The sequence below is a fragment of the Cydia amplana genome, chromosome 8, assembly GCF_948474715.1.
Source record: "Cydia amplana chromosome 8, ilCydAmpl1.1, whole genome shotgun sequence".
Taxonomy (NCBI): domain Eukaryota; kingdom Metazoa; phylum Arthropoda; class Insecta; order Lepidoptera; family Tortricidae; genus Cydia; species Cydia amplana.
In genome coordinates this window covers 4,169,919-4,186,515 of record NC_086076.1, presented here as the reverse complement: position 1 = coordinate 4,186,515, position 16,597 = coordinate 4,169,919, and the positions used below count along the sequence as shown (strand labels likewise).

Sequence of the window (16,597 nt, the reverse complement as noted above, 5' to 3'; positions counted from 1 at the left end):
AATTGAGTTTTTAGTACACATCCTCTATACAGATATTGTCTTAGTAATAAAAACCTACTGAAATATGTTATATACCAGGATCCAGGCAGCAATTCTAAAAAAAAACAGTATAAGAGGTACTTACATGTCTGTACTTTACCTTTTAGAATTATGTAAGAATTTAGGGAGAGGCCTAAAGAGATTATCTTTCCACAGTTACTGCACATCTATTACCAGGTGTTGGCGAGCATTCGCTTATAAATTATGGTAGACGGCCAGTTTTTCATATTCTCGAGTAACCTTTGGCAGATTCTTAGTTGGCAGACAAAGTTTCGCCGAAATAATCGCTATATTTGGTACCATTTATAATAAAATATTTTATTGAAATATGTAGAGTCCCATAATGATTTATTTGACGTTTGCAAGAGCTTATCTTGCATACCTATATTTACTTGGTTTAAACAAAATACTTCTGAGCTGTAAGTACCTATGTTATTTTCACCGAATTTGTTATACTCGTAATAGATTTTGTTTACTTAATTTAGTCAGCTAGTTATATTTCGTTGTTTTTAGCATTAGAAAGAAGGACGATCTTGACATGTCTCTTAATTGAAAAACGCTTTTTAAAAATCTGTAACTATTACTTATGAAAGCAGAAGAATATAAATGATCGTATTACATTCATAATTGTTACATATTTGCCATTATTTATTTTTAAAACGTGTTTTTCAATAAAAAGACACGTCAAGATTGTTTACCTTATTTCTAATGCTAAAAAAACGAACTGTAGTTACTGTCAAAATTGTGGTTCAAATACGCGCTTTTATAACCCGAAATCTGTCTGGAATTTGTCTTTTTAGTGATAAGACCGCCTTTTGTTACCTAGTTAACTGTATTTCATTTTCTGTCTATTTTAACTGTTTGGTGCACAATAAATGATATTTACTTATTATTATAACTAACTGTAGGTTATTTATGTCCTTTGCCTACTATCAAGGATGTTTACATACAGTGAGGCAAACGCTCGCTTGTCCACAATAAGCTTTGTGAATACGGGGCCAGTTTTACGCAGCAGATAGCGGGCCTTTAAAATCTTACGCGCTCTTAGCCGCCCGCTCACAAATATTGCGCGGCAAAATTACAGGTATTACGCCGAATTACAGGAATTACGGCGTAATTACAAGTATTACGGCGGATAACTGGGTGTTGCGGATATACCTGGCACGGATACACTGGCAAGTCGGTATGAGAATTTAAAATGATGTTTGCTGAATTGAGTTACTTAGTGATGAAAATACACAAGAGAGTAAAGACCAAGGATGTTGATTCATTAATAATGTAAGGACAATTTTGAGCATTATTTAACCTCTCTGTCTACATGTTAAGACACATATTTCTTATATTCTCGTTTTCTATAGATTTCTATACATTCTATTGATATCAGCTGAAATTAAGCTATTAAGTCCCGTTTCAGTTATACAATTATAATCTGTCCGTTATCGAATAAAGAATGACATGTCATTTTCCATGACGGCTGATCGCTGATCACGTGGTGCTTTCCATAGAAAACCGAACGAAGCTCCGGCCCGGCCCCAGTCCGGTCCAGCGTAAGTCATCCTTAACCTGTACAGTAAGCATCAATAGTAATATTCTGATCCGTTACTTTTGAAGCTGACTGTACACGACTGAATCAATCGTATCTTTCTTCTTATTCTTTCAAAGTCATAATAAACGGGAAGTCTCCATTCAATTTTAAAATGCAATTGTATATTTGGGTTAAAAAGAAAATTGTTTCAAAAGGATAAGAATAATTTTCCTGTTTTATAAAATAACACAACGATTAATTTAAATAATTTATTCAACAGACTTTTTAAAAAAAGTTGCCATGTTTGAGCAAATTATTGCAGAACATGAAATGTCGTATAAAATGTATTCATATATAATTAACAACAAAAAAACTATTCTAATAGAATTTAATAATAAAACGATTCACAAAATCAATTTTTAATAATAGAATTCTAACAACAGTTTTCGTTATTCCCAATAGATTCTTATAGAAATATTGTCTACTTCATTTAACTAATTACATACAGTTATTATCTACAAGTCAAGTGTTTTCATAGTTATAATATATTTTATTATTAATATGAGGTTTTTATACATGTACACACAGTCAAGTAATTTGATTTTACAATCTTTGTTATTCATTCTAAAGTACCTACTTAATCTTAGTACAGACGAGCGTTTAATCAGCGCGTATATGCTTTTTTTTTATAAGCGCTTATAAGAGCGTATAGACGTGGGGCGATACGTAACTCATACTAGGGCCAAGAGTCATGCCTGAGGGCCTGCCGTCAACATCGAAAAATCTAAAAACATTATCTGCCTCTCTATTTCGTCTCTAGTGAGTAAGTGGCAAATACTCACTATTATATTACAGTGACTTCTGTTCAAACCAATCAGGGGTTTCAGCGGAGCGGAGCGGAGGTCGAGCTTATTTAAATTTATCTGCTCATGAAAAATAAGCGCTTATGATAAAAACAAGTTTTTATACGCGCATAAAACACTAAATAGATAGGTATTTAGAATTCCATAGAATAAACTGATACAAAACGTAGGCTCTTTTCAAAAAATCTAAAAGAGAGATCCATGAAAATAAAAATAAGTTATCTATTTTGATTTTACAATTGTAAAATATTAAAACACGCTCACTTACATCAGTTTATTTATCGTTATTCAGAATATTTGACTCTTCATTTTATCTTCGAGAATACCCGATATTAATGTTACTGAACGTTACAGGAAGCTTCCAGGAAAGCCGAAATGAAAATAGTTTTCTACAGATTCGTAATCACGAGTTTCTAGAAATGTCTACAACATGTACGCGAAACGCTAAGCTTCTGCATTTCCATTCTATGAATTTCTGCGTATAATTTACAATAAACAAGGAATCCGGACGAGCTGTGATACGTGTTTAATGTGAGTCCCCCGTCTCCCGTGCGTTGTGAATAGATTTAACGTATTCAACAGTTGGTAGGTAGTAGGTTTTCAAACTAGAGCGCTAAAACATCCCAGTTGTAAGTATATTTTAGTACTGATAATATGGTGTTTCTTAGCAATTTGTAGACAGATCCTGTAAATAGCTCTGGAATAAAAAAAAATATGGTCTGTAAAGTCGGTTTACAGACGATAATTTTGCGTGATAACGTCATAAGAAAACATTTATGAAAAATTGCTGCATTCTTTTATACGTTACCATGGAGATCTATCCACAACGTTACCATGGAGATCTGTCCACAACGTGACACTTTTTCGTGCATGCTACCGGTGTTCATCGATTTATAAGACGTTTTCACGTCAAAAACTGTAGGTAAGTCGATTGGTTACAGGTCATCATTTTTGAAGTAAGTTGTTAATTCATTAGAATTTTAAAAGTAAAATTATACTCGTAAAGCTAGTTGTTCTTTTATTAGGACGACAACAAATAAAGAACGGCCAAAGGTCGGCCAAAAGTCCGTTTTAAAGTTCGATAAATTATTAAATTGTCCTATTTTTAGGACTCTTGGTTTACTTAATTTACTTAATTTCATATATAATTATTGAACCTAACGAAATGAAAATGAAGTACGAGTAATGGCACAAATGTAATTTTGTTGTAATTGTTTTAATTACAATTATTAAATTGTATTACTTACTCTAATAGTTCATCTACTAAATAAAACCTACAGATCACACTTTACTTACGAGAACATGTATAATATTTAACATATTTATTATATATCATTATGTAATAATATTCACCTAATATTTAATCATAACAATTATGACCACCATGGTCCTATTTAATTTACTTATAAGGATAATTATTATATACAATACTTAGTACATATACAAATCGCGATGAGTACATATTTATACAAATGGGCAGGAACAATAATTGAAAATGTAGATTAAAAAAAAAACAACTTCGTTAAGTTTTATTTCGTTGTTATCCGTAAATCTTAAGATGGTCATTAAAATAGTACTAGGGTCTATTTTGACCCTACACCCCACATAAGTTCTCAAAAGCGAACCCTTTGAATGCTAAGAATGTTAAGCATCTCAAACGTTTAAATAGGGTTCATAAGCAGCAATAATAGCAGGAATCATTTTAATTTATTAAATGTATACGATTTTCACTGATTATTTAAAGTAAAACGGGACATTGAATATTTCTTCCTGTCATTCGAGGGTGTCATCAACGTGGTACTGAATCGAGAAACAAGCGCGTAATGTTTATACATATTTATACAAATTAATAGCGAAAAAATCTACATTAAAATATAAAAAAGGTCACGTAATTTAAATGTGCTGCGACATGTATATATGTAATATATTAAAATTTTCTCTGCTTAATTGAATGTAACATAAATAGGCATTTTCTTAACTGAATCATATTTAAATTAACGATACCTACTACAAACTGCTTAGTGAATTTTATTCTCTTTCACTGAATGTTTTTTGAATAATTTCCACTGTTATTTTTGTAGTCTGTCAGACCCACTCTCACCGTTCTACACAAATAGTTCTTGTTACCCATCTGCACAGGAAAAAAAAAAATTGCATTACATCAATTAGGCACGTGAAAATTAGGAAATACGTGAAAAACAATAATATCCTAAAATATATAGTACGTATAGTTTTTCTGTCAGAAAATTAGAACAGAATGGAAGACTGAATATGAGCACATTTCAATGTAATTCAAATGTTGATGAAATAAAAAACAGAATATTACATGAAGTCGATGCACATTTTCAATTTCCTAATACTTATAAAAGATATTAATGTATACACCCGTTTTAGGCCGAAAGGAAGGGTAAGTCGGTACTATTGAAACCAATAAATCTTTAACACATAATAATTTTAACTATAAAAATCGCTCTATAGCTAAATTGCTCAGCCTGCTGTTCACACTTAAATTAGGAGGCATAGGTGTCATTAAAATAAAAATGATGTTAAGGCGAAGTTTTAGGTTGACAAGAAACAATAAAACTTATTTTACTTCAACTAAATTAGGATGAATACTCGGGGTAGGTAAACTCCGACTATTCATTCTAATTTGTTCTTTAAAGCCAGAATGCCACATCTTAGGAATGGACAACACAATAATTATTTTCAGATTTTACGAAATAGGTATAATATATTCAATTGAAAACAAATGAACTCCTTATTTATTTTCATTATTAATCAGGGTATCGCCATTAAGAGAGTGGCAACAGAATTATTCACACAAGTACAAAACTATGCATGTGAGAGTTCTGGGCTATAACCGCGAAAATGGAAGTGCGCAAATCGCGGGCATTTTTCTCTGTCACTCTAATTACACCTTCATTGGAGTAAAAGAGAAAGATCCCGCAATTTGCGAATTTCGTTTTTTGCGGGAGCCCCTCTGAATTTAAACTGAACAGTGTCAGGTCTATACTCAGCCGTTTTCTACATGGCGAGACCAATAATAACTGGTTCACAATACTATAAAGGACAAAGGAAGATCGCTTGGCTATATGCTATGGTCAGACATCGGAGTTTTGGGGGCAAAATTAAATGACAGGTAGAAAGTTCCTGTATCGATATACTCAAAATACTCCCAGCTTTGTTTGTGTTTTTTTTTTGCATTATTTTGGAGACCATAATAAAGCAGGTTACACAATGCATACTTCAAATTTACGCCAGGTTATGATGTATCGTTGTATTATTAAATAGTTGTTAATGTTATTATATATATTTAATAGTAGCAAAAAAAAGTAATAGTAAAATGGGATGGTTATTCCGAAAGACACACGCGAAGGAAAACGCGATTATGAGAGATGTTTCAAAAATATCGAAAACGAATATTTACTTATTATTTATCATCAAATTTTTAATATGATTATATTTTTACATGCTAATTTTAGAGCAATTTATAGTACATATATATTATAACAGATAACCAAATTTATCAATAAAGGAACTCCTTAACTGTCCTTTTAATTTGGCGACAAAAATCCGATGTCTGGCAATGTTAACTCATCCCTAAACTTATGGTAGCAGAGTAGTTATAGTACAACCGATTCTTATAATAGTTATAATGGTAGTCCTTATTAAAATTCTTTTATGTACAAACTGCTAAGGTCCAGCCGCCCGGGGCTTGACATCATCGGAGGACTCTGAAATATTAAAAGAAAAGATGAGAAATGCGGAAACAGTAGGAAAATGGAGGCAGGGAATGTTCGAGATCCGACACTTTCCTTTATATTGCGTGGTTTAGCGGAGAAAGAACACCGTTTTGTTCACTTTTAGATTGCTTGGATGATCTAAGTAGTCACGATTAAAAAAAATCTTGCTAGTATATTTGCAGAAAAATTACAGAATAGCTATTTACGATACAAGTACGGAACTAAATTCGAAACTACTGGCGATATATTAAAACACGACCGAAGGGAGTGTATTAAATCGACACGAGTTGCGAATCCCCTATTCGCACGTGTATCGTACAACGTTTTACAGTACATATGCCCCTTTAAATATTTGACATAGCAACGAAAAGTGCTTATTTACGCACTAGTGCGGGAAAGTAGCACCATATGTACTGTACAATATATTATTAATTATGCTTAAGTACATATTTTATAAAACGGTTCATTAATTTAGTTCATTAATTTAGTTCAGTTTAAATAAATAAATAAATTTCTATTATGTTATTATTATTATATAAACTTTATTGCACAGTAAAAAATATACAGTGACAAAAGGCGGACTTAATGCTACTCGGCATTCTCTACCAGTCAACCTTTAAAGTGTCATTCAATAGAACTTGCTAACTATGTAAACAAACCGACATACTAAAATTGACACTGAATGTCAATTTACTAGTAACTTTTGTTTACATAGTTAGCAAGTTCCATTGAATGACACTTTAGGCCAAACAGAGAAGCATATGTTGTTATAAGGTAGGTACCTAGGTTTTTTTCTCATTTTCATTGACGTGATCAATAACGAGTAATTATATTTGTACAATTTGTATGATGTTGATGGTAATGATTCTTGAACTCACCTGATTATTATCTCGTAAATAGTTAGCGATGTACAAAACAGCGTAAGCGCCAACGATGAAGGGACGGCATCTGTGTACAAGTAAAAGGTTACTATTAGAAAATGTCGATTTCATTTCCAAAAAACATAATGCTGATAGATTTCATACGGATTGTATGTTACCTAATGAACATAATATTTTCATTGAATGGTAAAAAAATAGCCAACACACCAATATTACGTCATATAATTACAATTTAGCATATTTCAATGCACCGTTAGAAATTTAAAAAAGTTATCAACAGTTTGCATGTTATTGCATTAATAAACCTCTTAGGCTCACTTGCATCATCCCACTAACCCGGGGTTATGCGGTTAAACCGTTTACCTTGTGTCAAATTGTAGTGGTAACCATGGTAACTCCAGGTTTAACCGGTTAACCCCGGGTTAGTGGAATGGTGCAAGTGGGCCTTAATCGTAATAACTACCAAGAAAATATAATTAACCTTTTGTGTGTCGGATCGAACCCTAAACGAGTTTTTTGTGAATTTTCTCTCTGTATTTTTATTTTTTAGTCTTTTTTTTACGAGAAAAATACTTTTTGTGCTCTAAACAATACAATCACAGTTTGAAACCATGATTTTTGACAACCACACAGTATACATAAATGTTAATTGTTACATCAAGTGAAACACACCCCATTTGTGAAAAACGTTCAATATAATTCATTAGTAATTTCGGTAGTAAACTAGCAGGTATTTAGAGATGACATATTTGTAATTAAAACGCTTAATAGCTGCCAGTGTTGCGATAGCGATTGTGGTGCTTCGCCCCTATTCAGCCTTTATAGAGCATATCGAAACAATTAGCATTTAGGCTGCGTTAATTTACATTACATAGTTTAGATTGACGACTAATTTGAAGTTATTGTAATATCGCAGCTGGTTTGTTGTTTAAATATTTTTACTATCTTGAGATTTTTAGTAGGTATCTAATCCCATTAAGTTTGGTGGTAACGGAATGCGCTGTATGAAATTGTAACAAAGGTATAGATAAAAAAAATGTAGTCGTTAAGTATTTTGAAAGTATTTTTTATGGGGACAAAATAATAACTCCCTAAAACTCCTCCGAGAATTCTGGGGTAATATAGAAACAGTACATCACAACTTGTATGACCTTAGAAATAAACTACAAACCCCCGGGCATACAGTAATGAAACGAAAACTAACCGCTGGAAAAATACGCAGAAAAAATATAGTTCATTCTGATACAAGAACGGTTGCTGTATGAATGGTGTATTATTTTTGTATATGTTATAGGTACATGGTGAGCACCGGTCTCTACAAAAATAGCTTTTTATATGTAAGTGTCTTTAATTTTAGTTGTGCCTTGAGATTTCTCATACCGGTAAAATATTGAATTTCCTTGTAATGAATGAATACATAATACAATTTTTTTGCGCATAAACTCAGCCTCACTGTGCAGAGGGGGAACGCGGCCAGTGTTCTGGGAACAATGCCTCAGGCTAATTTAGGTTTAAATTTATGATAATTTATTATTTAATCTCCGTTTTAATATAAAAAGGGAAAAATAATTATATAAAATATATAGGTACTTCCAGAAAAAAAAATCCTGATCGCCTCTTCAAAAACACCCTGTATGCTCTCTGGTCTTACACGAACCCGGAGCAAATGTTACCACGCGGATCCTTATTTAATAAAGACGATCAAATGAACAATACATTCGGTCAGAGCAAGAAAGATATTAGACTGTACGATATTGCTGTACCGAAATATAGGGTTTCCATTTGTTCCAAGGAAATGAGGGATCCTTTTGTTATTAGATTCAAGTTCGTACTAACAGTTAGGACGACAGAACTGGCTTCTCAGAATCTTTTTATAAAAATGTAACTAATTTATTTGAACATCAACATAAGTAAATCTAAACTAACAATAAAAAGTAAAATACCTACAAAACTAAAACTAATACTTAAAATAACAAAAATCTATATCTAAAGAGGGCTGCTGGGGCACTGGGGCATAGTGCCAAAGTTACTGGCAGCATTTCCTCGCTGAATTGCAACGCTTATTCGTTGAGCGAGGAAGCTGCCAGCTGTTTTGTCCCCAGTGATCTCAACCAGCCGTTTGGCCAAATCTGCACAGTGCACACAAATGTTGAGCTCCCGGACCCCACGGACCGAGGGTCTCGACACGGAAAGGAACAAAGTTGTAATTGGCGTCGAGACTAGTAACTAGTTTTTACATGGTATCTGAGTTTAAATTGAATAATTCGTTGGAATCCTTTTATGTATGAAGCCGTTTTTCAGAAAAATCATTTTTTTTAATCTACTTCCCAGTACCTTTGTTATCGGATGAGGGATCTGGTGATGTAATCAGTGTTGGCCGAAAGTTAATGCAAATTGAAAATGCTGGCCATTAACCATTATAAATTGAATCGTAAACTATAATCGTCCGATACGGTTTAAGGTTCAATTTATAATGGTTAATGGCCAACATTTTCAATTCGCATTAACTTTCGGCCAACACTGGATGTAATCCTGCCGAAATCGAAGACTGGATACTTCCTCTAGATATTAAATTTAATAATTGAATACTTTTAGTAGGTACTGATAAAAATATTTTTAATAGTAATTAACTGATAATCTGTTAGTACTCGTACTCGGCAAGAGCAAAAACAGGAGACCTATTCTGATTTACCAATTTGTTTCAGTTATTATCTTGATTTCATACGACCTTGACGATAGCTCACACTGTTTGGTGCGAGCTACATACACTGAAAGTTCGATAGCGTGACGTGACGTACGCGTTTGCGTTAAGTGACATTTTGTATGGGATTTTGAGTTTCCAAAACGTCCCGCTTGGCGCTGTTCAAAATCTCATACAAAATGAGACAACGCTAACGCGTACGTCCGACACGCTATCAAAAGAAATTTACACTAGGGGTTCCGAGTTTAATGCACCCACTGCAATTGAAATGAAATAGCTATCACATTTCCGACTTCTCGGTACCTACAGGCTAACATTAAATCCTAAAAGCCAATGTAATGCCTACTTAATAGCACGATTTGGCAAGAGTTAGATGGAGAGCCCCACATATTTCTCGAAAGCCAGACTTGGAATTCAAATTGGTCTGCTTCCTATCATTGTGCATTTCAGTCCATTTCTTCACCGGATGAGGCTGTAGAAGATTTATATGTCGGAGTGAGATCTATCAGAATGATAACAATGCGTAAACCATGAACCATGGTTAGTCGATTTGTAACTTAAGAAACGTCAGGTAGTTGCCTGGGTGAAATCAGAGATGGCGTTGCGGAGCTGTCACCTGGACAGTGATAGTTGGCGGCTATATAAGAAGACCGGCCCGGGGTCATTATGATTGAGGCGATCGAGCAAAGCGGTTGTGACGTGACGTCATCTCTGGGATCGTCACGTTTCTTGATAACTGATTTTTGTAATTCATGACAACCGAAGTGATCTTAAGTAAGTTATTTTAATTGGTAATCGATACTGTTAATTAAAACCAACTATCGGCTATCTCGACGTGTTATTATTTCATCGTCCACTTGTGAATCTATCCTCAAGTGTGCATATTTCAACGGTAGAAGATGATCCTGTCGATCTACCAACGGTTTTCCTATCCTCTTCTACACTACTGCTTCGTTATATATGTATGGAGACCAATTTATCTATCTAATACCTTTAAACGAGCAATTCTTGTTTATTTATATATATATATATATATATATATATATCGGGGATCTCGGAAACGGCTGTAACGATTTCGATGAAATTTGCTATATGGGGGTTTTTGGGGGCGAAAAATCGATCTAGCTAGGTCTTATCTCTGGGAAAACGCGCATTTTCGAGTTTTTTTATGTTTTCCGAGCGAAGGTCGGTCACCCAGATAGTATTTACTTACATTTAGACATAAAAATGGTATCTTAATGATGTATTTTTCTTCTAATTCGCCCGTGCGTCTCGCTCGCACTAATACACCTCATGTTTTAGCAACTAACTCTTTTATTACAAATGTGACACTGTTACAAAAAATAGTTAGATATAAAAAATAAAAACCGCGTGATAATTATTAGTAATCTATCTAGTTACAATTCCGAACTAGGGCCATTACTATCTATCTAATACCTTTAAACGAGCAATTCTTGTATATTTATTTATTTATATGTATATATATTTCGGGGATCTCGGGAACGGCTCTAACGATTTCGATGAAATTTGCTATGGGTTTTTGGGGGTGAAAAATCGATCTAGCTAGGTTTTATCTCTGAGAAAACGCGCATTTTTGAGTTTTTATATGTTTTCCGAGCAAAGCTCGGTCTCCTAGATATTATGGTTAAAGGATATTAGCATGCTCGAAAGAAAATCGGACCAAAAATACAAAATCTGCCCAGGAATACTTGCCTTAAGCAATGGGAATAACAGCCAAGGATTGAATAAACAAACCTCTACCTACTTTATGATAAACGCAAACAAGAGAGTGGATCTTCTTCTTTCCAAAAAAACCTATGCGCCATTGACTCAAGTACACATCACGCTATTTTATTTCTACGCTCGGAGCACGCAATAAATACTCTTTATCTCTCTCTTATCCACTAGACAAGAGCAGATAAACAAACAATCGCGGGTACAAGTAGCGTGTAATGTTGGCCATGATAATTGACAATTCAGACAGTCTTATTCAAGCTCACGTCATCGTCACTCAAGATCCGAGGGCCTTCTGCGAACACTGAAGTTCGCAAATTGCGGGTATCTTTCTCTTTTACTCCAATTAAGGCGTATTTAGAGTGACGTGTATTTACATTTTCTTTATTGGTTCAATAAATAATACTTGCCTACTTAATATTAATATAATACACAGTTGCCCACACAATAAATAAGGACAAATTGCCGACCTATATGTATTTTATACACGCGTACTTCCACAATATAACATCACACATCACTACGTAGTATAAAACCAAGTCACTTTCCTGTCTGTATGTCTGTATGTATGCTTAGATCTTTAAGACTACGCAACGGATTTTGATGAGGTTTTTTAATAGATAGAGTGATTCAAGAGGATGGTTTATGTATAAATTGTTAACCCGTCGAAGCCGGGGCGGGTCGCTAGTAATAATTAAAACGATTTTTTTTAAATTTACCTAAAAATATTTTTCACATTAAATCTGGGGGCACGGTAGTGCCCCCGTCAAGTCGAGCAAAACATTTACTTGTCTCAAGTTCCTTTACAAGCAAAATAATACGAGTACACATATAAAGGAATGACTGAGGAAAGGAAGGACGACTGGTCTGGCCTAGTGGGTAGTGACCCTGCCTGTTAAGCCGCGGTCCTGGGTCCGAATCCTAGTAAGGGCATTTATTTGTGTGATTAACACAGATATATTTGTTCCTGAGTCTTGGGTGTTATCTATGTATTTGTATATTATATATATCGTTGTCTGAGTACCCACAATACAAGCCTTCTCGAGCTTACTGTGGGACTTAGTCAATCTGTGTAAGAATGTCCTATAATATTTATTTATTTAACTTAAGCTTGTGTCGTATAAGTCATCATCTTCATCTTCCTCGCATTGCCCCGGCATTTAGCTACGGCTCATGGGGGCTGGATAGGGTTCGCTTGGCAACTAACCCCAGGAATTAGCGTGGGCAATAGTTTCCACGAAAGCGACTGCCATCTGACCTTCCAACGGTCTGGGTTGGGGGTCCTTCTTTCCTTTTCTTCCTTCCTTGTGTCGTATAAGTAAAATATACAAATGATCCCCTTATTTTGTCCGCCACTGTATTGTCCTTAGTGCCCTCCCCTCCATGATTGAGATACTTTCCACTGTCAACAGTATCTTTGAGTAAACGTTACATAGTATTGTCAATACACATACAGTAACCATTACAAATATTGCTCAAGTTCTGTTTTGTTTCCTATTATTTTGTATAAATAATATACCTAAATATAAATAAATATTAATAAGATTTGTCTCGTGGGTATTAGACGGCGATTGATTTTAACTTTGGGGATTATTTAACCATATATATAGTGCAGCTGTGTCCAGTGTACACTTTTAAGAGCTTTTTACATAACATCTATTGCCGATATCCGTACTTTTGCGTTTCGTACATACCTATAGATAAATATAAGTAAAGAAAGAGTGGTAACTTCTTACAAAAACGCGAGTTATTTCGTGGTCGACATCTAAGGGTAACATTCCATTTCTGACCGCAGCTGCACTACTGGTACTGAACGCGTCGCTGTTACTGTAAATTTCCATAGTAAAATGAACAGTAGTGCGGGTGCGGTTGGAAATGGACTGTCACCTTAACGTGGAACTATCAGTACCGCTACTTGACACCAGATCTCACCAGTGTCGTCTGTGTCGCTACTGACGAATAATGTACTACTAAAACAGCTTACAACTAATATTATAAGCAGAAGCAGTTGAAAATAGAGTTCCTGTGCATCCGGTTATAATACTAGGTGAAAATTGTTGAGCATTAGAGATTTTGTTTGCCGCTACATCTATTGTCAAATAGCAGAACTGATAATGTCCGCTACTTGACGCTAGATGTCGACTACGAAATAACTTGCGTTTTTGTAAGAAAACTGATGTATGGAGTTACCACTCTTTCTTTACTTATAGTTCTCTATGGTTTCACTTTCATATGACAAAAAACCCTATCGAGAACGTAACTTAAGTACTTTGTGTGCAGCTCGCTCGTAGGTATATTAGTGCGAGCGAGATGTATAGAAAGTAAATTACGTAGATATTAGCGTATATGTCAGTTTTGATACTGTCAGTGACTCATGATATGGTCTCAGAGATGTGCGAGGGTGAGTTGCCAGGGATGTGTTTTAAGAACCAATAGTATCACTGCACGCTGAGCGGGGGAAACAAATTAAATAATTCTATTGGTTATTAAAAACATTAATGGCTCCTCTACACGATGGGCCATCATACTGGCCCACTAAGATGGGCGGTCGGCGGGATGGCGATGGAATGGCCGTGTCGGTTTTTTGTCCGCACATCAAAGGTAGTGAGTGGGCCAGCGATGGTGCGTACATGTGGCCCATTCCATAGTGCGTGCTTAGAATCTTACATGCCCATCTCGCTGGTCCAGCGCTGGGCCAACGTGTAGAGGAGTCATAACACAAACATTATATTTCTTTGTTATAAACTATGTAGTTATTAAGTAACTCTTAGCGCCACTTGCACCATCCCACTAACCCGGGGTTAACCGGTTACACCGTTAACCTAGTGACAAATTGTACTGGTAACCATGGTAACTCCAGGTTAAACCGGTTAACCTCGGGTTAGTGGAATACTACAAGTGGCGCTCACTAGATTCTAAATTTAACTAAAAGCGACACGTTTACTGGATTAGCTAAGACCGGCTAAGTCACGGGGCGGGTTGAACTGTACGTAAATCAGTCATAATCGCGAGAGCTCATAAACCCGAGACTCGCGATTAAGATGGCGGGACACGTGTCGCGCTAAACGACGGTTAATCGCGGTTTAAGACTGGCGCGCTCCTCGTGGGACTGTACCTGTTCTTTTAAGCGGGTTTTTATACTTATTATGTTTTCTCTCTCGTACTCGTGCCAACTCCGTCATGCTTTTTCATTTTTGTTAGTGTCTTATATGTATAGGTATTGAAACAAATATAATAAGGCCATTAAAAGTAAAGTACCTAATACTCGTATAATTAGTTATTTCAATTTTTAAAAAGTACATACAGGTTTTGCGAAATAAACATTGGCTGATTATTCTGATTAAGTACCTATTGCTTTAATGTACCAGTGTCCAAAATTTATGTATGAAATTGAAATTCAAATGAATTATTTGTATCAATGATTCATTTGACTTTAATTTAATTTAAACTAAAAGCGTAATTTTTTTGCTTCCGTCACCGATACTAGTATTTTGTGCATCCCTTGGGAACTGTCTATTTCTACCATAAAATAGCCATTTTACCCTCAGACCCGCAAACTATCTTTATGCAAAAATCCCATCGATCGGTTGCTCGGTTTTTTCGTGATTCGCGTACAAAAAACTTTACGCATAAACCTTTCATATATATGTGGTGATCAAAAAGCGTTGGTTGAAACCTCGGTTGTGCTGTATAAAGCAGATAAAACCGTTTTGGAAAAAAAATAAGATGACTATAAAATCGGTGGATCCTTATCATGAACAACTTTCTTATATGACATGACGAATATATGGTTCCGTTTGTCAAATGCGCTTTGGAATCCTTAAAATCTAACTATAGTTCATATAAACTACGAAAGTACTAAACTTTTTAATATAAACACATGACATTAAATGTGATATATCAATGTTAATTACTCTTAAACCTAATCTCGTGAAATTTCCAAGCAAATATTAACTTTAATTAAACAACTGAGAACTAAAATTCACTTGATTGCCATGCGAGGAACGCTTCCGAAGACAATTGAATTAGGTCGTTATGGCTGCGAGGTAATGATAATGACAAAGCGTCTACCATATACAAACATTAAAGTTACGCCTCCGAAATGCGTTTCATTAAATTGACCGTGACCATCTTTTAAGAATATTATACTGTCATTCGTTCAAACTTTACATTTAACTTGATACCCTAGCTAGATCCATATTTAGTATTATTATACTATCTTATACTTTAGTATTATTATGTGATTTAAGTTTAGTAACTTTTGGTGTCGAGACCCTTGGCCCGTGGGGTCCGAACGCGTCTGCCCTTTTTAAGGACCTATCAAAAAGGATAGCTGACGCCACTGGTGACCGTAGATCTGGCAGCTTCCTCGCACAAAGAATAAGTATTGTGATACAGCGAGGAAATGCTGCCAGTATCTACGGCATCATTCCGCAGGGGGATATTTTGTAATTATTTATTTTAAGTTTAGTTTTATTTATTTTTAGATTTAGTTTTTAAGTTTTGTAGGTTAGTTATTTAATTACAGTATGTAGTTTAGTAACTTTGATGCCCCAGATACATAAAAACATTAAAATTAGCTTAAACAAGGTCGGAATAAGTAGGCCCCAAGTGGAACGCGTAGGGCTGCGTAATTAGATCGTGTGCAAGCGCATAATGAGGCGTTAATTAGACTAATCAAATGTGCGTGTGCCAACCCTATGTCTTCCAAATATAAATCCCAGATTTAAATAGATACTTTTAAGAGATTATCCAACGAAAGGCTGTTGACTTTTGGGACTTATTGCTTTGTAGATGAATATGAACTTCGGGTTAGTGGAATACTACAAGTGGCGCTCGCTAGATTCTAAGTTTAACTAAAAGCGACACGTTTACTGGATTAGCTAAAACCGGCTAAGTCACGGGGCGGGTTGAACTGTACGTAAATCAGTCATAATCGCGAGAGCTCATAAACCCGAGACTCGCGATTAAGATGGCGGGACACGTGTCGCGCTAAACGACGGTTAATCGCGGTTTAAGACTGGCGCGCTCCTCGTGGGACTGTACCTGTTCTTTTAAGCGGGTTTTTATACTTATTATGTTTTCTCTCTCGTACTCGTGCCAACTCCGTC

The 16,597-nt window shown here is 35.2% G+C and overlaps 1 protein-coding gene across 1 annotated transcript in view; it reads right to left on the bottom strand.

The window, feature by feature from the left end:
- Positions 1-6,021: 6,021 nt before the first annotated feature.
- The window catches only part of LOC134650006 (uncharacterized), a 261,157-nt gene continuing 250,581 nt past the window's right edge, over positions 6,022-16,597 (bottom strand). The window contains exons 8-9 of the mRNA XM_063504821.1: positions 7,049-7,118; positions 6,022-6,161 (exon numbers count right to left, since the gene is read on the bottom strand). Of these exons, the coding sequence (XP_063360891.1) occupies positions 6,149-6,161; positions 7,049-7,118 (83 nt within the window). The 3' untranslated portion in view covers positions 6,022-6,148. The remainder of the gene's footprint in view (positions 6,162-7,048; positions 7,119-16,597) is intronic.